Source organism: Hesperophylax consimilis, chromosome 14 (assembly GCF_061612785.1).
Source record: "Hesperophylax consimilis isolate HC1 chromosome 14, BYU_Hcon_1.0, whole genome shotgun sequence".
Lineage (NCBI taxonomy): Eukaryota > Metazoa > Arthropoda > Insecta > Trichoptera > Limnephilidae > Hesperophylax > Hesperophylax consimilis.
This window is the reverse complement of record NC_142849.1, coordinates 29,823,181-29,848,630: the sequence shown is the minus strand read 5'-3', so window position 1 is coordinate 29,848,630 and position 25,450 is coordinate 29,823,181. Positions and strand designations below refer to the sequence as shown.

General features: G+C 36.5%; 1 protein-coding gene across 1 annotated transcript in view; it reads right to left on the bottom strand.

Moving 5' to 3' along the window:
* Window positions 1-214: 214 nt before the first annotated feature.
* Window positions 215-25,450, bottom strand: part of LOC149418181 (NADP-dependent malic enzyme-like) — a 98,960-nt gene continuing 73,724 nt past the window's right edge. Inside the window, exons 3-12 of the mRNA XM_089639724.1 lie at window positions 16,333-16,491; window positions 14,116-14,297; window positions 12,930-13,090; window positions 11,326-11,474; window positions 10,619-10,801; window positions 10,192-10,417; window positions 3,459-3,601; window positions 2,078-2,248; window positions 1,559-1,682; window positions 215-963 (exon numbers count right to left, since the gene is read on the bottom strand). Coding sequence (XP_089495850.1) covers window positions 848-963; window positions 1,559-1,682; window positions 2,078-2,248; window positions 3,459-3,601; window positions 10,192-10,417; window positions 10,619-10,801; window positions 11,326-11,474; window positions 12,930-13,090; window positions 14,116-14,297; window positions 16,333-16,491 — 1,614 coding nt within the window. The 3' untranslated portion in view covers window positions 215-847. The remainder of the gene's footprint in view (window positions 964-1,558; window positions 1,683-2,077; window positions 2,249-3,458; window positions 3,602-10,191; window positions 10,418-10,618; window positions 10,802-11,325; window positions 11,475-12,929; window positions 13,091-14,115; window positions 14,298-16,332; window positions 16,492-25,450) is intronic.

Genomic DNA, 25,450 nt, shown 5'->3' with positions numbered 1-25,450 from the left:
TCGAGCACGTCAGATAAACTGTTATTTGTTAGGATATCATTTTGTAGTCACCCTTGTTCGTTTTGTGGATGTCTTTAATAGAATTTTGAAAAGATGAAGTTTTAGCATGCTTTTGGTTATTATTGTTAGTTGTTACTTCTGGCAAATTGACAAACAATATATCATACACCGGGAACGCTATGAAAAGGTTGAAGAAAATAACAATGGCTTGTTTTGCATGATATATATTTTTAAGGCGGTATACATTACATATTTATTATGTATCCGATAAAATCAACAACATCAATTGGTAACATTTTTGAACTCCGTAGACTTATTGCTTATTGAGACCACAAACAAATGTTGTATAATACAAAAATACAACTAATTTGGTTAAAAACAACATAATATTAATCCTACGGAATGATCGATGTTAACATCTAATTAAATTATTTTTGGGGGCAATTGCTTATCAGTATTAAAATAAATTATTACAAAAATTTCAAAGTATCGTCGAGAATGTCTTGAAAATGTTTGACATTGTTCCTAACAATAGTTAACAATAAGTTGTTTTTCAAATTGTGGTATTAGATACATCACAGTTCCATTGTTCACAATTATTATTATTAAAATACAAAATAAAAATGGAATAATAAAAAAATAGTTATAAAACATTAGTTTATAAATTTTTAATTTCTAAAACAGTAAAGCCGTTAAATTAAATGATGATTTTACAGAAACTGAAGCTGACGAATAATTTTGTATGCAAGATTGTTCATCTGGTTTATATTATTGGTAACATTGGAATATGTAGAACACTTTCTATAATAATAATAATTTATGGGTGATAATAGAGAATGCTAAGAGTTTAGAACATGGGCCATGAATATATGGGAGGAACAGCGGGGGTGTAATTGTAGTCGTACATTTGCGCCTTGATGAACGCCATCTTGTCTTCTGGCTCAGGACGGACGGATGCCTTATCTGGAAAACAAATAAATCAATCTATAAGAGACTATTGCTTCAAATAACACAACAGAACCTACCAAACACAGAATAAAGATGAACACGATACATACTGCCATGTGGGCGTGTTTGGTAATCCAAAAGTATGGCCAATCGGGCCTTAAATTTCAAATACAAAACTGTGTTTCATAATCATTATGAATGGGATTATGGGATGGTGATAAACAAGTGATACAGAACGCGTACTAAATGATCTAGAACCAAAAGATACCAAGTCATTGGCGACATTTGAAGTTATTCTTTATTCGTTACAAAACAAAAAAAGACCGGTTAGTGACCGAGTTGGCATCGCGACTGCGTCCCACCCAGATGTCGTGGGTTCAATTCCTCGGCTGGCTAATTCCTCCATCAGGACACAAGCTACATTTTTCGCTTATATTTTGTTGGTGAAATATTTCGAGGTGTCATTTGGAAGTGTGTGCTCGGACGACATTGTGTGAGTATAAATATATCAACAATTTTTTGGCCACAATCAATGTTTTTAAATCACACTTTTTACTTTGTGATGGACCAAGAAATTTAACATAATTATCATAGAAACAAAATTGTTTACTTGTTTGGTAAGCGTATTCGGCAACCTTCTTTGCAATCTTCAGTGATATGGTTTGGATATTTTCAATTGGCGGGTAAATACTGCCCCTGGCGAGATCATCCTCAGAGACTTGTTCTGCTAGTGCCTGGAAAAAACAACAATATTATATACTTATTACATAATTTTCAGAAACGTGGAATAGTATGCAAAACGATTTAATTTTAAAATTATAACTATTATTTAAATGCATAGATATTCTATACACACATTAGAGACGCCCCGACTGACTAGATAAGTTAGTTGATCTGTAGTTGTACTTATTTGGCATTCAATACGCATTATACAAAATTTGAAAGAGCACAATATTTTCATCCATTTATCATTGGAGCTACAACCCCTGGAGAGGCTTGGTCGCCTCCAGGAAACACCCCCACTCCTGCCGATGTCCTGCTGTTTCTTATGTCAAAGGCTGCAGAATCACACACCATCCAGTCACCCAATCTAATGAATCCCTCCATCGTGCTGGTTTATTAATGTTACCTCTGCGCTCAACAGCAAAATCTCATCTGAGATATCAATGATCCCTGTGGTGATGATGGCCAGTGCCAGCCCGGGGAAGATGTATGAATTATTTCCTTGTCCCGGGTGGTAGGTCTTGCCTTTGTAGGTGACAGGAGGGAAGGGAGATCCAGACGCAAACACGGCTTTTCCCTGCAAAATACATCCGGTATTAAAATCATTTACTTATATTTACCGTCTTACTAATTAGATTCTCAAATGCCGGATCAACGTTGGTACGTTAAAGCCGGCCATAACCCTGTTTTAAGGCCTTTTTAAAAATATAAACTCTATGGTAATAAGTCAAGTTTTTCACTGTTCCGACCTTATGCGCCACATTATGTATACGCTGCGTTTATAAGTAAGAGGGTTAATATTTATGTAGAAGCTGGTAATATTATCAGAGGACAGATGACCAATGAAAGATTGTTACATAATGTGTTGAAATTATTACATAAGGTTAGGTTTCTGCAATGCAGAATGGATAGCGAAACCGGAGTTAATTAAACTTCTTTAAGAATAAGATCTTCAATAAGATAGGTAAGCAATTTCCACGGCAGCAGGAAGCTGTTCGAACCATGCTAGTGTATATAATTATTTGAGACACTTATGGATATAGCTTCCCCTCATTTTGCCTTTCCATTCACCGCTGGCCATATGAGTGATTTAGAAAGTCTGGGTTTGCTTTTGAAAAAACAGTTTTCTCTTGACTTCGGATGAGGGATCACTGCTTATACACTGGCATGTACAGTCTAACAATAATAATAAATAAAAGCTGAGAAAAATCCTTGCCAAATGTCTCTAAATTTAATTTTATTTAGCTATAGAATGTAGAAAGCAATCAGTTAAGTACATATTTTTTTGACATAGTTTATATTGTATAGTAGGGTGATAAAATAATTACAATAGATGACATGCACCGCTTAAAAAAATACACTAGCCACTGTACTGGTCCCACTTTCTTTTTTATTTTTATATTAACTCTACACAGGAGGCCCTGAAGAAAATAATTTCCCTCAGGGCCTATGTCATCTTTGGGGATGCTGTGTGGAGGGTCTTTTTGTGGAGAGGAAGGAGTGAACATGGGTCTTGAAGAGTCCCATGTTGTAGGAGGGAGGAAACACAGAGGCCGGCAGTTCGTTCCACAGCCGAGCTGTTGAACTTAAGAACGAATCGTAGAAGCGACCCGTTCTCATGTGACAAAATGTCAACCGTGTACAAATGTTGGGCGCGCGTTTGGCGTGTATCCCGACTACGCACCGGTGCTATATACTGTACTGGTCGTGAACAATGTAAGTATCGGGTCCGTCGGCCGTTTATCACTTTAATCGTGTGAGGGGATGTGAAATTGGTGAATACTCACTTCAGTGTGTTCGTATGCCTGTTCAGCTGTGCATTCTGCTTTGCTGGTCGGGTTGGAGAGGGCAAAGATCACAGGGCGAGCATTATTCTTTCCCATAGCTTCAAGAATCTCCGCGGTGAAGGCTCCACCAATAGCGGCAGCACCTGGAAATAACGTAAGGCCACAAGTTAATTTTTGCACGGTTGGAAGTTTGAAAATGAAATTGAGAATCAAAGATTATGAGGCGCATAGAAACATAAGCGGCAGTGTCAAGAAATTGTTTGCAACAATGAGAATTAATTGTTGCTTAATGCAACAATTTAAAAAAATAATATGACTTTCTAGAACTTGGATGAAATTTATTGATTTACAAATATTTTCTAAGGCCAAATTTTTAAAATGAAATTTGTATCTTTAAAAAATGTAATTTCTTGCATTCTGTTTGGTCTATTTGAAAACTGCCAATTTAGAAAATGTATAAGTAAAAATTATTTTTTAGCAATAAATTTTTTCAGCTTAAAACTTAATGGTGGGATACACCTGTGAGCCGTTTGCGAGCCAAACCGCCTTCGAACTTTTTGATTTTCAACGAACCTTGTAATGGACCTGTTTGGGGTAAAGGAACGTAAAGATTTTTTTTTTTATATAAATTAAAATACGTTCAGAGAATAGGGAGAAACGAACAGACTATGGACATCTTTGGGACATCCTAGAAGCTTTATTATAGAAACCTACGTCGGTAATAGGTGTTAACCACGTAATAATTGAAAAGGGGCGCGTTGGGTTTCAACGAATCAGACCATTCCCAAAATCAATTAAATAATTTTTCGCCAATCACGGAGACTAGGGGCGGTCTAAAGACGCGAAACACTCTAGGTTGATTTACTGTTGAGCTAACCTTGGGATCCGGTCTCACGATGCGTGTAAAGGCACTTGGAATTCGACGATAAATTTGCATTCTAAGGCAGAAACGTAGCGATACCCAACCATCGATAACGAAAAAAGGGGGTGACGGTCTGGTGAAAGAAGAGGGTGTTTTAGAATGTTTTGGACCATAAGACATATTACGAGGTGATCCTCATAGAGAGAATTGTTTACGTTCGCTGAAGTTCTGAGTGCTATTTCAAGTGTTGACAATGGACACGAATTTTAACTTAAGATGGGATGTTTGGCCGAAATTGCCTAATTATATTAACACGGGGGAGATGCAAGTTGGGTAATTAAGAAAAGACATAAAAGTTAATGGGTCACGAAGTCTTTGATTAACGATCAAAATTTTACGACCTTTTTTGCGCGTAAACAAAGTTACGAGGATAATATATTGAAATTCCTAGATGAAGCGAGAAAAGAGTATATGGGTTGGGCTAAAACTAGACGCAAAAAACTGTAAAAACAGGGATGTACTGGGCGTAGATCGCTGAAAAGAAAGGACCGGAAATCAAAAAGAAACCCGAAAAGTAGTTTAGCTCATGATGGAAGGGGTTTCAACGACTCGGGTAGTGGACAGCGTTGGGTTACGAAAGATTACCAGAAGATATGCGGCGGATATCACGAAAAGAGTCAAAACAGGTAGGCGAAATTACAAAAAACGTGTCGAACCAAATTTTGGAACGAATGCCTACGTATGTCATCACCGAGAGGGAGGTATATGTGTCCTGGGATCACCCACGGATCGTGTAGACACCAATCAAATGCTAGAAGGCAGCACACAAGGAAGGATACTGTATTGCGCAAGCGCTGGACATAATACGTGAAAAGCTTCCGTTAGTTGGGATAATTTATTGATTATATTATCCATATCAATAGCGAATTTCTCGGAAAGATTTCAAAAACAACGATATAGAAATGAGCTACACCTAGTCTAAAGGCCGGAAATCAACCAATATTACGGGCACAACACGTGTACGAGGAAAAATAATCTAATAATTTTACGCAATAATCTACATCGCCGTATATCATTTACGGGAGGGCGCCCGAAAGTCAGGTCACCGAGTGCGGGCCTGTACCCGTCTCGGCAGTTCGGGAGGTGTTTACCTCAAATCGGGAGGCGGGAACAAAAAACCCTGAAACGGGATTATGCAATTCTAAACTTAACAGGAAGTGAAACCTCGAATTCATAAAGGCGAAAGTCGCACAAATTTTAAGCCGATTTATTCGAAAAAACATTATTAAATAGCGTTGTTTGGAGGAAATCGGGGCTTTTTTTCGTTTTAACTTGATTGGAGTCGGGCTTCGAGATCCTTACGTCGTGACATCTTTTGTGTGCCATTTTAAACTAAACTGATAGAGTTTTAAATGTAGTGAAGTTGTGTTTTAGAAAATCAAGGCATTCTCACGAAGTAAGAGTGGTTTTAATATTAATTGAAATAATTGAAGTGTTTAAAATTTAATTAGATTCAACCAAAAAAAAAGGGTAAACTCATAATTAGACAATACTTAATCCACGGGTTGGAGCCTCTTGTTTTAGACTAATATAAAACGATGAAACTCAACTGCAGTAGTGTTTAATAATAACGCGTGTGCCCGTAGAGGAGAAAAAATAGAGAACCATAATAAGTATCAAATGACCAGACGAAAACGGCTAAGTCAAAGTTCTAAATTTATTGTGAAATTGAAGAGACAGCGTACATTGATCAAGAAAAAAATAATAATAAAAATCGTGTAGAAACGCGGCGAATGAATTTACTCGGAGAGTAGAATTTAATAAGAGCTAAATACATCATTCGTAAATCACATGTGGACCTTCTGGTCAAAATTAATAATAATTCATTTCCAATATATAAAACGTAGAGTAAATTGCTCATTTGAATTGGGGGTATAGACAGTGTTTTCCTTGCGAGCACGGGAAGGATTTTAACGGTTTACACGATATAAGAATTTTGTGGAAAAAATCGAAGTGAACGTGGCAAATAATATATGAAAGGTTCTAGGGAGGGGGAGGGGGTCGGTGACTCTCCATAGGAGAACGGCGCTATATAGATTACCGATAGTTCGCAATAAAACACGGCTGAAGCTACTCCCGTGTTTTACACGCTCATACTCAAAGGGGTAATGAAAGGCTAGCTAATAACCTTCGAGAGTTGCTTACGGGAAATAAAGACAGGATAGATCTCGGCAAATACTTACTTAGATACTCTGAAATACAGATAGGAAGAGATATCTAGACTAGGTACAGTGGAGGCCAACAAATACCTATGCATGTCAACTATCAACTTACGGTTAGGGAGGAAGAGATCTTCTATTGAAAGAAATGATCCGCTTAAACATTCCGAATTCTAGTATCCGGTAATTTATGTGCTATCTACGGGGCGGCGTATGAAAGTAGAAATTTAGCTAGAAAAAATTAGATCCAATATGGTTATAGTCTCTACTGGCGAGTAGACGGGTGACATAGAGAATCGATTTCGAATTTAATACGAACCCTTAACGGCTTAGGGGCTTCTACTCATACCTACAGTTCCTGGACGCGGATTAATGTACATGTCGTCGATATCCCGACTGGATTGGTAATATTACGCTTTTGGGGTAAGTGAAATTGCATGTATATATATTTCCAGAACATTAAAATTGCGACGAAGATGGGGCTGCAACCAGCAGCTCGGACAGGGCTGCGATACTGGTAAAATAGTATCACATTTAGAACTGTTTGCTTGCTTCTAACAGCTGTGTTTAGCACGAGGCCAATGACCTACTTATTTGTAAGCAGTTAGGGTCGACGCACGGCCCAAAAGGAAGAAAAGGGATCCCCATAAATCAGAATAATTATTAAAATCATATAAAAAAAGCCTTCGGACTACCCAACAGACCGCTTATTCGAACAATTTCAAGTACCTCCTTTTAAAGATCTGTACATTAAAAATTCATTAATTCAAATCATAAAAGAAAAAGAAAAGTACCAATTTCTAACTGAAAACCGCACTCGACTCAAATACATTTTTCCATGTCCAAAATTAAACACATCATTTGCACAAAATTACTATACATACCAAAGAAGAACCTTTTTTAATCAACTCCAAGCCAAGCTTTGAGCATTTTGAAAAAATATTTTAAAGATAAATTATCAAAAAAATGAATAGTAAATATTCTACTTAAGAAGCAACTTCTTCTCCAAATATAGTATACAAATTAATAGTAAAATAATAATAATAATTGTCTTTATCCCAGAAACTAATTACATCATGTTTTTATTTATGTATTATAGCTACTAGTAGTACATTTTACTTACAATATGCTTTTTTCCTACTTCTCTTGATTCTATGGATGAGAGGACACGAGAGGCAGTATGAAAATTAATGTCAAGTTGGAATGTTTGGGCCTTGGTTCGCTGCGAAGGCGTTTAATTGAACGGGCTCCAAGTCTTTCAAAATCGCGTGGAGGGGACGTCGGCGTGATGAACGAGGGTTCAAAATCGGAGGACGAACACATACTAAAGCGGGGTTTACCCGGAGGTTGATGCAACTCGACTGGAAAACCCTCGAGATCCTTTGCAGCAACCTTCGTGAGGTGGATAGTAGGCCTGGCGGCTAGTGGACGTTGAAAGCCTCACCAGAACAAACCTATTTGAAACATGCACGCGTTTAGCATCATGACAAGGGAAGCAATGAAAATTCCCCTTTTACAGTCAGTAAAGTAGTCCGTCGGAGGAAGCGGGGCGGGGTGATTTGGGATATTCCAACAGGTGCATTACCTCTCCCTCTGACGTGAGCGGTCCGGAGGTGTCAAGGCGACTATAAGAAGAAGTTAGACCAGACCTCGGGGAAAGCCAGACACGTATTGGTTCTTGGGGTTGTGCATTTGGAAGAATAGCGACCATTTCATTTGGGGCAGTGAGGTGCCGACCCAGTTTGCAAAAAAAACCTTTTCTCGTCATTCAATCCGTTCCCATCTCCTTTTCTCTCTCGTTTCCACTTCCATTCGCAACACCCAAAGTTTACTAACCACAGCTAAATCTATCTATCTAGTTTCAGTACACCATTACAGAGGTCGACGAGGGAGTCCCAGTACTTATGCGGAAACAACACCCCACTCAACGAAGGGTTTAGTAGCACGTACACAAAGGGAGGGGGGGGGGGGTACGGTTCTATGTCACAATCTAGAATTTATAAACACGGGGACATTAGGTAAGGGCGGGGATACAAGGAAATTGTAGAGATATGATAGAAACTACTAGGTCAATTAGCAATAGGGTCCAGTATTCGAAAGTTAGGTGAGACACGTACTCGTTTCTTGTAGTACTCGCTGAGGGTCGATGGACGTTTTCCCCACACTTTGGCTAAAAAGAACCGGGAGTTACCATGGAAAGGAGACATTAAATACCTACCACCCCATAACGGTGGGCTTCGAATTAACAAATCACACAACGTGAAGTTAAGGGATTTATTGTAGATCAACCCCAAAGCGAAGGCCTTATTTTACTGTGTGCAATATCGCAGGGGCGGGGGATGTTCAGAGTTAGCTAGGCTCAGCACGATATCATTTTGCAAAAGCGAACTGAACGCTGGGGATAAAGAGGTATAAAAACCTCATTCAAGCGAGTTAGGACAATTAGGAGGTCGAGTCAACACAACCTCCAGCGAAAGTTTTGGCATAATAATATGCTCTCAGCTTATAATAATCAGATTTCATCACTGACACCACCATGTTAGTTTCTAAACACCTCATAAGTTGTCACCTACCCAATTTGGCTAAATGGACTTGAGCGCTAAGTCCAATATTGGGCTCCAAACCAACTCCAACCCCAGCTCCAAACCCAGCGCCTATTCCTGCCCCAACTCCTATTCCTGCTCCAACTCCTATTCCTGCTCCAATCCCTATTCCTGCCCAATTTCCGTCTCCTATTTTTTCTCCAGCTTTTATTCCTGCTCCCACTCCAGCCCCTAGTCCTGCTCCAACCCCAGCCCCATTTCCTGGTCCTAATACAACATCCATTTCCTCTCCTCCTACCCAAATTATTCACCAATAAGTAGTTTATTTGATTCAAATTTTTAACTGAAAACTGTACAAAAAATAGAAGTATAAGGTGAAATATGGGTGGATTTATTGGCTTTAAACCACAGTAAGCAGTTTATTCTGTTAAACAATGACTACCCATATTTAGGTTTTATCGCTCTAGGTCTTGAGCGATGGCTGCTTAAATTTAGGTAGACGATTTTAACGATTTTATTTAAATTTTTCGTAAACAGCCAATTATAAAACCTACAAATATGGGATAAATGATGAAATATAGTTGGATTCATTGGCTTTAAAGTAGGTTAAGTAGATACCTACAACAGACAATTTTTAGAATTATGAAGGAGGTTCCACACTTCTTTATAAAAATATTGGGGTAAGAATGTCGACAGCATTTTATTGTACATATTCCATTCTGCGTATGTTAATATTTTCTCAAATTTCCTCTGTATGGGAAACTGCTAGCATCTTATGCTGCATATACACTTGCTAGCCGAACCACAAATTATGGGAAAGATCGAACCATCCGCAAGCGATGGTTTGCGGTTGATTTGTTCCTTTCCAGTGATTCGTGGTTCGGTTTCGCGCTGGGGCTCGCAAGTCTATGCGCTGAAAATCTATTTGTATGTTTATGATACATAAATACTTAATACACACACATTTAGATTTCTCTATGTGAAATTTCTATGAACTGTGTATGGAGTTTTTAAATAAACATCCTACTGTCAAAAAATAGGCAGGACACCAGATTTTTTAAGCAAAGTTTGACAGTCAACTTTTAAAATAAATAATTAAAATCATTTACCAATAAGTACGCTGGGCTTGACGGTGAGAACGACATCGAGGAGGTCCCTGATGGGTGCGTGATTCTTGGCGAATTTGGCCTTGTGCTCATTGATGCCCTTCTCGGGTCTGTCCTTCACGATGAGTCCCTTCGAGTCCACTAGCCAGATCTTGCTGCGAGCGTCTTCTTCGCTGGTGCCCTCAGCTTTCATGGCCATCACGCACAGTTCAGCTATTCCGATAGAGGCCTGAAAATTTGTAAGTAACTAATAAAAGCAATGAAGGAAAAAACATTATGAAGTATGCACAGCCGAACTTGGCTTTTATGAGATAACCTGTTATATTACTTTAAATCACTTCAAAAGGGTGTTGAATTGCCACTGTACTGAGATTCCATTTAACCGGAAGAAATATCTTGCTCTAGGGGTTAAAAATTGTGTTTTACTTACTTCCCCGGCGCCCTGGAATACGATTACATTGTCTGATAGCTTGGTCTTGGTAATTCTGACAGAGGCCAGGATGCCTCCGACTGCCACAGCCGCCGTTCCCTGGATGTCATCGTTGAAGGTGCAGTAATTGTGGCGGTACTTGGCCAGTAGGCGGAAGGCGTTGGAGTTTCCAAAGTCTTCAAACTGTAAACAGAGTTGTGTTTAAATTACAATTCATGGAACTAATTGATTTTGTTTTTTGATGTTGAAAAAATTTCATAAAATGTCAATCAGCTTTGAAATAGCGTAACTCTGAAAGTACCAGTGTTCAAAAAAAGCGGAATTCAAGTAGTTTCATTTCTATATCGGAACGGTTTTCACGCGCAATCAAAAGTCAACTCAAGCAGTCAACGTTTTCAATTCTCCCGCAGGTCCATTATTCTGAACCGGGGCAATTGAGTGGAAAAGCAACTGGTTCTAAAAATAACCTGTTTCCTCAGAAAAGACAAAAATATTGGACATTTCTAATTTGAACAGATCTAATTTTGAAGAATAAAATGGCAGAAATATGCAACGCTCAAATATTCATTGCATGGTGGATTAAAATCATACACTTAAAATGTACACCAATATGTTCAGAAACATGCAGTATCGATTAAATATTTTTGTTTTTGTTTTAAAGGGACAATTGAAAATCTCTACTCCTAAAATAGATGTTTTTTTATTACCTGAATGAGACAATTCTGCCCAAATCGGCGTACAACAGCCTGCATGAACTCATCAATGAAATCATCGTACACCTGCCCAGTCACACGACGGTGGCGGAGACCAATGTACAGGGGGTCGTCCAGCAGGGACTGGGTGTTGGTGCCGACATCTGCAATAATATATTATATAGAGTAAGTAATAAACACAAAGTAACATGCTCGTCACCAAGAAGGAAAGAAGGGAGAGATGGCACGAGGGTAACTGAGCACAACACATCAAGCAAACTCAACTGGGCACAATTGGTAGTGGCTTACTAGGCCAGTACCATTTCACATGTGGTTTGTTGATAGTTCCACCATCCAGGAGACCAGAGGTGGGGAGACACGCAGCACGGAACGACACTCCGTGACAAACCTTGCACCGGTTAACATTACATTGTTATTTGTTGTTACTTACTCAGTTAATGGTTTTTTGTTTAATAAGCGCAAGTGAGTACAAAATATATTTTATTATAACAGAACCCTACCTTTTCAAGCAATACCTTTTTTGTGTCACAATTAGGTTTATTCAAAGTTGAAATTTTATTTCATTTTAATTTCATTTTATTTCATTTTGACGGCCGGCATAGTCCAGTGGTAACGCATTGGACTGCCATTCCGAAGGTCGCGGGTTCGAACCCGGCGTGCACAAATAAATTTTATTTGATTAATTTGTGTTATTTCACAATTAATTAATTAAAAAAATATATAGTATATTTGCGGCACGTTCCAGAGTGGAAGATACTACCAGTATCGCCCTGGTGTAAGACCACCATTCAGAATTGAAACGTTGCTCCAAATGGCTTTAGCCGTGTTTAGTGACTAGATCTGAATAGCCAGGTACTTCCCCACCTTCCTCTTTCCCTTCCCCACTTACCTTCAGCCTCACAACATCCCCCAATTGGGGATGCCATAGTCTCACTGGCTCCAGACGGGAGCAGTTGGGACTCTTGTGAGGTATTGACTATAAAAAAAAAATAAAAAAAATTACCGCTATCTATTCATCTACCTAGCCATCTGTCTAATATTTGACTTAATTTTTGGCCGGTGTACCACTAGATGGATGGGGGGGTCAATTTGAATCAATTTGAATCCAAACAACAGGCCCCACACCTCATACTTGGTCATCGCAAGCTGGCCATAAAGCAAGCTAGGGTAGTAGGAATGTTCATATGACCGCCTCCTCTACCCTCTTTCCTCCATTCTCATTACACACTGATATTACATCTTCTTCTTCTTCGTAACAATGGAATGCTGAGGTTATTCAACCATTCGACAGAATCGGGAGTCACTTTGTCACATTGGACATTCTTCTATGATATGTTTTATAGTTTGTATTTTTCCACATTCACACTATTCAGAAACCTTAAGGACCCATCTGTGCGTCATATAGGCACAGCTACAGCACCGTAATCAGTTTAGTTCGGGAAAGTAGTAGATGCCTTCAACTGATCAAAATAAGGAAAATATCTAACAGTCCATCTCCATATTCTGACAGAGTGAGGGGAAAATTGTAAAGCTTCAGAGTGTAGACGGTAGACGCATCTGTATAGGAAGATAGTTCAACGATGTTGTTGGGGTCTTACCGAGTGTGATGGGAAGGCACTGATGGGGTTTGATGCCTCCTAGGGCGGTGTAGAGGGCCAGTTTGCCAACAGGAATGCCCATTCCTTGTGCTCCAAGATCTCCCAGTCCCAATATGCGCTCCCCGTCTGTCACCACGATGGCGCGAATGTCTGCCTCCGGCCTAAAAATAATATCAGAAAATTAATTAAACACATTGACAATGTTGATAATTATTGTGTACTTCACATACAGTTGATTTGATGCGTAGTTAGTAAAATTTTACCAAATGTCTTCGATCACATATTATTCCTATTGGGCTGATTTTATCTTATCGAAAGTGTTTGCACAGATTTTTTGTCTCTGTTCGTTAAAGGTCAATGCAACGATTTTCAGCTCACCACATCACATGAGCTATTGGTTTTTAAAAATTCATTTAACTGTCAAAAAAAAAAACAGGAAAACAGCACGACTGCTATTTTTTATTTTATTTTATTTGGTAGATTATTTTTTACAATTTATGTTTTCCAGTAATGTAGGCCTCACTGGGTGGCTTGCCCGTGCTGAGGCCTTCATTTTATAATATGAAAATATAATCTACATATTATTTAAAGAGAAAATAATACATTTAAAAAGAAAATTATACATTTAAAATTAAAAATACGAAATACATTTAAAATCAAAAAATAATACAATGAAAATAATCTTGTGTGTTTGTGAGTGATGTGTGTTACATGTAGGTTTTATTTTTATTTTATGCTATGACATTTTGGTAATATTGTCTTTTTTGTTCTTTAATGCATTTTGTAATTTTGTGTGTGAATTTATTTTTATTTTCCTCAATTTTAATTTCAAGTTTTACACTGTTGAAAGCTTTTATAGCATGGTAGTGTCTTTGTCCAAAGCTTGAAATTACTGTCGGAGTTTTTATGTTTTCTTTGCTATGCTTGACGGCTGATCAAAATTTAATCAAACGCTGAAATGTGCCCAGATTCGGGGGTTAACTGGGACCGTTTAAATGTAAACGATTCAAAATGGTACTAACCGTCGATTTGTGATGTCAAATATAACGGAAGTTCAAACAACTGAGATTTAATACTACAATAGTAACAACTGCCAAATGATAAGGCAAAAATATGCAAACTTCTTATTACGAATGTAATAAAAACAATAATTGATCAAAAATAGAAAAAAAGATCTTTTAATTACCAATTCTTGAGCATGTCGTAAACGTGTCCCTTGTCGTGGATGGTGATAAACAGGCCCCTGGGTCTGCGATACACCAGACCATACTTCTGGCACGCTAGCCCCACCGTAGGCGTGTACACTATTGGCATCATGGTCGATACGTTCTCTCCCACGAAGCGGTAGAAAAGGTGCTCATTGCGGTCCTGGAAAAAATTATTTTTATTTCATCTATATATTTTTAACCATCAATAGACGGTTAAGAAAACAAAAACACATAAGTTAGGTAAGTTTTTAGATTCTCACGGCCAAAAGCATTTTTGTTGTTTGTTTTTGGGGTGTTATGCCGTGTTGCGCTAACTCCTTCTAAAGGCTAAAGAAGGAGTTAGTGCAACACGGCATAACACCCCAAAAACAAACAACAAAAAAAAAACACATAAGTTTATTTAGTTTGATATTAGAAACAAGGGGAGATGGCATGGAAGTGTGCCGAGTGTCATCGAGTTACGAACAAACTGCAAAGACTATCAAAGAGGCGGAGTCAATCAACATTATGCATTTGGAGTGTAGGTACAAACAAAGGCGAGGCGCCACTGTGTTTAGTCGTGATTTGCAGTAATATTGGTGAATGTTGTTGGTGACACTTCTAAATGCGGTTTTATACTAATAATGGTTCACAATGGTGAGCGGATAACTCATCGAAATGACAATTCAACAAACCTATATAAAGTGCTATAAAGTTATGAAAAGTGATGAAACAAAAACTAGATTAAATAGGTGACATGTGTAACTATTTAACCCAATTTTTGTTTTATCACTTTTCATAACTTTATAGCACTTTTTATATGTGTGTTGAATTGTCATTTTGATGAGTTATCATGGAACCGTTCATAATGACCCATCTTCATTGTTTCTATTATCTATGCTTTACTTAACTATTATCTATGGTTAAAAATGATAAGATGTCAAGCTAAAATCAAATAATGAATGTGGGGGTAGCGTAATGCGTTCTTTTTAACTAATGTGATCTGACATTTTCTTTCATGGCCGTGCTGGGGATAATCTGAGAAATGCTGGTCTTAGCTATTTACATGTATTTGACCAAGTAATTTTCTAATCAAATAATTTAGCCCAGTCAGTTACAGAAGATTTTAGTTTTTTTTAACACTGGAGGTCTCATGGACTGTGTCATCCGAGGGGATGCTATTTGGAGGGTCCTTTTAAACAGAGGAAGGAAAGGTAGTTTTGGGAAGAAAAAAGGTATGAGGGGTAAACCCAATTTAAATATTTAAGGCGATGCACTACGATGTAATATTTTAAATTGACCCGCTATCAATAACAACCCCTACGTAGATGTCGATAAGGTTTTAATTCCGCTTAACACCATCCGCCTCTTTTGATTTATGCAAGAACAAAACATGGCCAAAAAGTGCCTTTTATTTTATTTTGTGGATCTTCAGGCATAAATATTACTTTTTTTTTTTCGATCATTTTATAAATAACTTAATTTTCCATATTATACAATAAAATCATAACCGAAAATGGGTTCGTAAGTAGGAGATTTTGAACTTTAAAGCAGTTTTCATATACCTTTACATTATTTTTTTCTGGACTTATAAAAAGACTTATCTAAAAAAATAATCGATTATTTCAAAGGCCAAGATGTATTCTACTCGCAGTATTTAATTAAAGCATCTGAAACATTTCTAGGCGACCAAATTTTCAAACCAAAAACACATGATTTTGCATTACTACATATGGCATCGCCTTAACAAGATTTCCAAAAAACATGAATTCCTTAAAAATTATTTTGTGTGCCGCGATGGTAACCCGTGAAATTGTCCACATTTTAATGCACGCGGCTGACAGATTATCAGTGTAAGTTCCGTCAGAAAACGTCGACCAATCACAGTGCATTTAAGTCTCTTACGGTTTTAATCGTTTTTGACTGACAACTTTTTTATTGTATAAGTATAAGTTTTATTCTATAATAATATACAATAAAACTTAAACTATATTCAGAATCAGCGTTTGTCGATCTAAATGATTAGATGTTTTTAAAGCTATAATATTTTTCACTCAAGTTCCTTATTGGAGCAGGACGGGGGACTTGAGGAATAGAGACAAATGACCAGGGCCTGGAGAATATTTTTGATGAAGGCCAAGGTACGCAGGGTCCTGACTTCTCATGATGATGGCCAGCAGTCTTCTAAGATATCACATTTAGGCTTTTTCTCTTACCAGCAGTCCCATGAGGTAGATGTATTTGTTGAGGTCATCCTCGTATCTGTTGATGGAGAGCTTGCAGAGTTCCACCTGCTCTTCCTGGGTCTTCACACGAGGAGGCAACAGTCCGTGGATGCCCATAGCCTGCCTCTCCTCGATCGTGAAAGCCATACCCTGTAACAAATAAAAATAAACATTAATAATTTGAAATAGTAAAAAGGGAAAGCGGACATGATATAAATAATACTGAAGTATCATAAGTTGTAATAATAAAGACATTTGCAATCTAATACTAATTTTAAGTTATCAGGTAATTACATATCATATCTATTTATAGTTTTCCCCAATGAAATTTTGAGACTATTATTAAGAAGTTCTCAATGAAATACTGAAACTGTATTCCTTATAAGTTAGAGGTAATAATAAAGATTCTCAATCAAACAAAGTGGTAACACAGTAAGTGTAACTGGTAACAAAGTAAGTTTAAGGACGGGTTGTTTCACAGAATTTAATTTTTTAAAAATTTGATTTTCAAGTTCTGTGAAGGTTCTATTCAAGTTCTTTCATCATTTCAGTTTTGTGAAGCAACTGGACAATAATGATATAATAACAGAAATTGAATAGAATTCACAGAACTGAATTGTTCAAATTCTGCAAAGCAATACGTCCTAAGTAATAACAAAGTAAGTGTAAGTCGTAACAAATAAAATCGAACACTGAAACAACATTGTATTATTAGTGATGTCAAATAGTAGATTCGATGAACAGTAGACCTCGTGTACAAAGAAGTATTTTTCTAATTTTCTCTTACAAGCTTTTGTAAGTAGGTACTCGTACTTGAATACCTATCTACTTAATTATAAAACATATATTTAAAAATTTAAAAAAGGAATTATACAATTTGTCCAAAGAAACGGCACGATTTCAATGATAATTATTTTTTTCAAACTTTCTTCAGGCAGGTAGGTACCGTACATATTGAAAAAAGAATGTTAGCCATCTAGTCAAAGTAAAGCTAGCTTGAATAATAAAGTGGATGCAGCAGATTTTATAAAACGGAACGGAAGGTACAAACAAATTTACATACTGAAGAAATTCAAAAAGTTTGACTCAAAACAGGACTTTTGTAGAAAGGTAAGCGTAGGCTCAGTCATTAGAGAAATTCTTAGTTACGTACTAAATACTTATGACAATAATTAGTTCAGGTCAATAGATCAGAGAAAAGTCCATTGTATTTTCTAGCGGAATTTTCCATCTAGGTTCAAATGATTGTATTGTCATAATGAAGAATTCAAACCAATTTAATAAAACATTCAACATTATGTAAATCACAATCAAACAGACCTTTTTATCAGAGAATTTTAAATAAAAAAAACAACTTTATTTGAATTCTTTCATCGCGAGAAAAATGCTATTGGCATTTTTTTATCGTTGTGTGTGGAATTTAATTATTATTTTGTGGGAACATGATTTACACAATAATACGATTAGGTGGGTCATTTGAAAAACGATTGCTATCAAAAAGTTATAATTAGGAATTAAAGTCAATTTTTTTAATGAACCTTCTAATTTAATCACCAGTATTTTTTTTTTACAAAAATGTCGATTTCACAGTTAAAATAATAAGTTTGTTTTTTTCAAAGCCCGCCAAATTATCGAAATCTGGCGGGGTACGCGTGACGTCGTGAACGCCCGTGTACGCAACTCGGATGTGTCGCTTAGCAGTAAGTTTAATTCCTCTCGGGTCGGTATCAAATCAACAAATCCCAATTTAAATATTTTGCAAGATATCCAAAAATCATAAATTCTTTTCATATAATTTGTTTACCGCAGTGGTAAACCATTTGCGAGTCTACGCAGCGTAACTTTGCACAAAATTGTCCGCATTCATGAGGTAGCCGTGTAAGTTCTGCCACAACCCGCCGACCAATCAGTCACGGGGCGTTAAATCTCTTCCGGTTTTAATCGTTTTTCAATAATGATTTATTAACTACGTAACTTATATATTCAGAATCAGCGTTTGTTAATCTAATTGAATATATGTTTTTTAAGCCATAATATTTTTCACTCAAGTTCCTTATTGTAAAACTCTTGGAAATTATTTTCTTACAAATAATAAAAAAAAAAAATAATAAATCGAAGATAGACTCAAGGAACTAAGATTACCAACCTTACAAGAAAGAAGAGAAAGAGGTGACTTGATAGAGACTTTCAAAATTTTATCTGGACATTACAGTTGCCCTAGCATCCAAGAAATTTTCACTACTAATAAAAATATAAATCTCCGTGGACAGTCAAAAAAAAAACCAAAACGCCTTTTGCATCTAATCCTAGAAAACACTTCCTTGCAAATAGAGTAGTGGATGCTTGGAACAAACTCCCACAACATGTCATCGATGCAACAAATATAAATCAATTCAAAGCTCTATTGGATTCACATTTGGAGAGAAGAAAGGACTTAGTTCAAACTTAAAACAACTCAATTACTGTCAAACTTGTTGTGAAATCAGATATGAGCGCATCAGCAGAATGCTGCCTGCTCATTACATAATAATAATAATAAAACTAGTTCTAAAACAAAACTCTTTTCTTAAATATTACCATTCGTTATTTCGGCTACTGGCATTATACCTAGCTCTCTCATTAAAAATTTAGGCGTATTAGATCTATCAAAAAATTTATATATAAAGATGCAAAAGTCGGTCATTTTGAATACATGTAGGATAACGAAAGATTTTTTAAATATTTATGTTGAGGGATCAGTAGGATTTATAGGCCCTGTTAGAAGTTCTACCGAGCCGAACCCTGTGATATGAAAATATCTGGAGTAGGTGAATTTTTTTTCCCATTTGATCTCTGGTGATTTGACGTGTTGTTGTTCTTGTATTGTTTTGTATTTTTTTTACTTATATAATGCACTTGCATAGTGTTGATTGACTAGATGATCATTTGTGGAAAAGTGAGTGGAAGGGTTTAGTTTTCCTATGGGGAAGATTTAACCCGGACAACAAAATCGGTAGCATAAAAAATACCCGTGGTGTTCTAAATTCGAATAAATTCAAATTGACTACCGCGCGCTTACACTGCGTATACCGCATCCTTACCGCCGGCAATGGGAAGACGGCCTAAGGCGGCTCCCTCATTGACCGGTAAGAAGTCAACATTTACCGAAGACGTGCGCAGAAAAGTGAAGTTCGCTAAAATAGAAAAAAATGGAGGGCTAATCTCACTGGGTGGTTGAAACGAATACTTCAATGTCACGGTTATTTCATTTCAAATAAAATTTAAATAAATTTTCACGGCAGAAGACGAAACGAGGATTTATTTAAATAAAAATTTGCATAGCATTGTTAAAATACGAATTTCTTTTCTATGTAAGTTCAAAAAATTGACAGTGTCGGGCGTAGGTTAGTAAGGCGTTGAAAATCGAAATTTTGATCGGATTACTCTACTATTTAGCGAAGATACCGAGTATCCCCTCAATCAAAAGTAAGTCACCCCCTGTCGTGGGGGGATTCTGATTCGAAATATCGAACAAGTTCGCCAGTGTAGTCAAGTACCTACCTACCTACTATCTCCACACTCGCGACCACTTTCTTGTAATGATAAATTACACGAAATATAAAATTCAATATAAGATAAGCTACAAATACTAAAATAAATGGAAAAGCTGCTTTGCATACCAAATTACCAATATTAATACTTTTTTATCAATATTAATAATTGTTTTACCAATATTAATACATTTTTACCAATATCAATACATTTTTTAACAATATTAATACATTTTTTCTATCGATTTCCATGTTTAAGTTCAAATAATTCACATTCGCTAAATAATAATTTATTTACGAGTAATATACAATCAGTGGCGGATCCAGGGGGGGGGGTCACGGTGGTCATGACCCCCCCCCTGGGCCCCAGCCCAGGGGGGGTCATGACTACCTAGGTCCTGGGCCCATCCAGGACCTAGGTGGACCACTAATTAAAATTGTTAAACATAATGTTTTTATATATTTTTGGTCACAATATAAATTTTATTTAAGTCCTTTCAATATTTAATTAATTTAATATCATACTTTGTTTGACGGCAAACGCATTATTCGGGAACGAACGCATCGAAAATTCGAATGTTACCGCGTCACCGCGCACCGCCACCGGCGCGCGCTTCGGCCGCCACCTTTCATATTATTATGACACATTTCGTGTAACCACGTGTGACGCTTGCGCGCGCTTTGTTTCGACTAACGTCTAGCGTCTAGCAAAACCTAACCTCAATCGGAACGACTAAACTTTATTAATAAAGTGTTTACTTTTATTTGTTTACTAAGTTAAAAAAAATAAGTTCCAATATAAGTAATAGTGTTCTTAAAAATTGTTGCTGCAAATTCAATTCATTACAAGAAATGGTAAGTAATCTAATCAGTTTCTTCATTATGCCAGTGTATGTGTGTTTAAACTCAAATGTTATTTGTTAATGTTCTAAGGCTGGGGTTAGACTCGTAAGTTTTTTTTCCTGTAAATCGCTCTTGAAGGCGAGTTTGGCCAAATTCCCAATGTAAACGACACCAAAAGTCACTTAACGTAATTTTAGTAAGTTACAGAACTTATTCTTTCGGAAGTTTTTTGACAGGTCTAACGCGCCCGCGCGAATTACCAGCCTTCCTATACTTCCTAAAGCAATTCTTAAGGCGAGACACAACCTCGTTCATCGAGGTTTTGCCCAAGGCTAACATTTTAATTTATTTCGGCGAAATTATAATTGAATTTAAAAAAAATAAAATTATGCCGCACGAGGGATGCAAGTTATTTATATTTTAGATTAATAAAACAATACCTTACAATTAATATATTTTACGTTCAACGATTTTAAAACTTTATAACCCGTGTATAACTATAACTATAAAGTTAGCGGACTTAGCGGTAAGTACCAGATTTTATTTGGAAAAAATTCGGTTTATGGGAGTCACTCGAATAACCGAAATTGAACTTGATTTAGACTAATTTAGGGCTGGGGAATCCGAATCTGTAATTAGGTAGGGGTCGGCACTATTAACTGAGTTATAGGGTTTTGAAATTTCGTACGCGATACATAGGAACCATGTTTTATTTATCAATTATGACATAAGAAAATCAAATTAGTGACTATTTATTAGTCTCACATTTCAGAAGTGCCAACCAAAAAATAAAAAGTGTTGCCATATAATAATAATATCAATGCATGGAAAATTCAGAAAATTAAAATACATTTGCCAGATTTGTAGTTTATTATTTAAAATCTTGTAAATATTAAATTTATATATATATAACCTAACCTAACTGTGATTTTCTATAACAAAAAAATGACCCTTTAATAACGCCCCCTCGCGTCCCCTTTAGAGTTATATCCCAGTTTTCAAGTAGTTTGTGGGCTACGCTAGGTTTGTATAGACTGGTTTGTGATTTGATTCTAATACCTTTTTTCCATGTTATTTCCTGTTACAAAAAATTGCCCCTTTAATAACGCCTGCTCGCGTCCCCTTTAGAGTTACATCCCAGTTTTCAAATAGTTTGTGGGCTACGCTAGGTTTGTATAGACTGGTTTGTGATTTAATTCTAATACCTTTTTTCCATGTTATTTCCTGTTACAAAAAATTGCCCCTTTAATAACGCCTGCTCGCGTCCCCTTTAGAGTTACATCCCAGTTTTCAAATAGTTTGTGGGCTACGCTAGGTTTGTATAGAATAGACTTGTTTGTGATTTAATTCTAATACCTTTTTCCCATGTTCTTCTGCCTACTCTAACCCAAACTAAAAACCTAACCTATTTTGTAAAAAAATATTATTATTATATGGCAACACTTTTTATTTTTTGGTTGGCACTTCTGAAATGTGAGACTAATAAATCGTCACTAATTTGATTTTCTTATGTCATAATTGATAAATAAACCATGGTTTCTATGTATCGCGTACGAAATTTCAAAACCCTATAACTCAGTTAATAGTGCCGACCCCCACCTAATTCTTACAGATTCGGATTCCCCAGCCCTAAATTAGTCTAAATCAAGTTCAATTTCGGTTATTCGAGTGACTCCCATAAACCGAATTTTACCCTTTTATTTTTCTAGATGATGAATTAATAACTTCGGAAGTGGACACATTTTTAATATTTGTAACAAATTCTTCAGAATCAATTAAAATGAAGGCTAAAAGTGTGGATAGATTTTTTTACTAAGATTACGAAAACGTTAGTAATTTTTTTTAGAAATGCATAGTATTATTTTTAATGATGGATTTTGAATGATTTACATGAAAATGTTCCGTCTCCGATTATGTTCCCTTAATTTTGTAAAATTCCACACTGATTATTTTTTTTATACGGCAACACTTTGATATCCGGCGAATTTTTGAATTTGACGTTTAACGTTCACTAGATTTATTGTTTGTTCTCTGCGAACTTAACCACTTAACCTTTGATTTGACTTTTTGCATGAGTAGGTGGTTTGGTATATTTATGCTTTTTGCTAAAGATGGCGGTGTTTTGACAGATGTTATGAACAGAACTCCGTACAATTTCATGCCATTTTTGTGACATTCGTGTGGAAAACGTTCTTTTTTAAATGACTTTCGGCTAGTTAATTACCGTTTTTTGCACATATAAAATTATGTCCCGTCTTTCCGGTTTATAAAAAATGGTCTGATTTTTCGAGTTGAAATTTTAAAAAAATCACCAGGGTTTCAAAAATACTAGTTCTTGTAACTGTAACTGACCGGACCTAAGTCCTCCATCACAACACAAGCAAGCATTTTCGGCTTTCTGTGGTGGTGGTAGGAGTTATTGTTGGGTTATTCGTAACCCGGGAATGTTTGTCTTTCTTAAAAAAAAAAAAAAAAAAACTTGACCACGACTACGTGACCCCCCCCTGGCGCCAAAGCTGGATCCGCCCTTGTATACAATGTAATCATAGTTTTTATACTTCATTTTGTAATTTGAAGTCCCCGGAATTTACACAGAGTTTTTCGAAATATTATGTAGACAGTGACATTCCTTTTGTGTTGAAGGCCCTGAAGGCCAAGTGTGCGAAATTTCATCAATCTCGGAATAAAATTGTAGATTTGTATAAAAATCAAATCCAAGCTACCAGCTCGGTGTCCGTCCTGCCACATACACTATTATTTTTATAAATAGATAGATTTAACAATGGTTGTATATTTAATTTAATAATATTATTTTTATTTTATTTTAAAGAAGTATGTTTTCTGTGTAATATCATATAATAATAATAATATTTGGATGATTTGTATAGCGTCGTTTTTGTGCAAAATTACCTCAAAGGCGCTATGTTTGTGTTTAACTCATGCGTTATGCATTGCAACCATAGACATATGAATATTAGTAGACCTGCCCTAAGTGATTAAAAGCGTATTATCCCCACTCCCCATACCGGTTCCATTGGAGCCGGCTGGGCTCGCGTATGGCCTCAAGTGAAATTTGAAAACGTGACGTAATCATTCTTGTGCGAACTATGGTCGAGGCATCATCGGTTCATTTTACGAAATAACACGGCAAAATGTTGACTTGTGATATGAAAACTTGTAAAAATAGATGTGAAAAAGAGAATAAACCCAATTGTCGTATTACATTCCATAAGTAAGCATTATTTTACTTTATTTTAAGCTTATTCACACTGTATTATATGGATCAGTTTTAGAAACATATACTATCACATCACAATGTAGCGATTCTCAAGTGTGCTCATCGTTGTTTACTGGGGTAAGTAAATTATGAAACATTTGTAAAAGTGTCTTAACTAAATACTCTGAAACTAACTACGACTCTGCAAACAGAAGAAATTTACTTTGCCGAATTTGGACTTCGCAAATTAGTTCATAACGTGGCGAGTAATTTGCGCTCCCATGTAAAAATGTCTATTCATTCAAAAGCAGATTTTACTTTTAAGAAGTAAATGGTGATATTATAATGCGAGATGCCTATTTACTGTCAGATTGATTTATTGACGAATCACAGTCCGGTTAACCCCCTTCGTTCTTCAATAGTTGATTTTACCCCTCGCCATTATCTTCTCGTCTATTAATTCCTATGTCTGTGATTGCAACTTATTATTTTATAAATTGATACCGTGTATTTACTCTACCATTGGTACTACTGCACGGTGACCGGATATCTCATAAGAATTATAATTCAACACAAAAAATGATTTAAAGTCATGAAAAGTGATGAAACAAAATTTTACTTTTAATTACTCTATATCACTCTTTAAAGGTGTGTTGAATTTTCATTTTGATGAGATATCATGGAACCCAACCTAATGGTACGTACACATTTGTGAACCGAAACGAGAACCGAGCAAGCGGCGTTTCGCGCCCTTTGCGGTTGCTTTGTTCCTTTCCCATAAGTTAAGGTTCGGCTCGCGTATGTATACGTAGCATAACACAATGCTTCTACGATCCGCGGAACGAGAGAAGAAATTAATGCGAGGAGAATTATTATACAGGGTGTATCGGCACTAACCCGACAAACTTTAACCATCCATTCCTTAGCACATTTGGAGTACAAAATGTTATGGGCACTTTGCTGTCCGGTAGCATTTTTTTTCAATTAAAAACAAAAAAAATATAAATTTCCACACTACATCACTGTCACTGGCATTGCTTTTCGTGTTCAACAGCTGTTATAAGCAAGTATGTCGAAAAGCGTCTTCGCTCTTTCGCACACACTAAATAATAATAGTTAAAAATGAGACGAATGGTGCCGTGCCATTTCGTTGTGATTGTAAAAGTGCGCCAATATAGGTACACACGTGCATTATTCAACGGAATTCGAATAAAATATTGCCAGATGGGTTTTCAAACTTTGACAAAGGATAAAACAGTGGTGACATGTGGTGAAAATATGAATAATAAATTTTTTATTTAAAAAAAACGTTACCGGACAGCAAAGTGCACATAAGATTTTTTACTCCAAATATGCTAAGGAATAGCTGGTTAAAGTTTGTCGGGTACGTGCCGATACACCCTGTATAACGCGAATACGAATGATGGAAGTCTGGGACGGCCGAGGAAGACACTGCACTAATAAGTAAACCAAATACTTGAGCCGGGCCATGTCAACAATCAGAATAACACACGGAGAA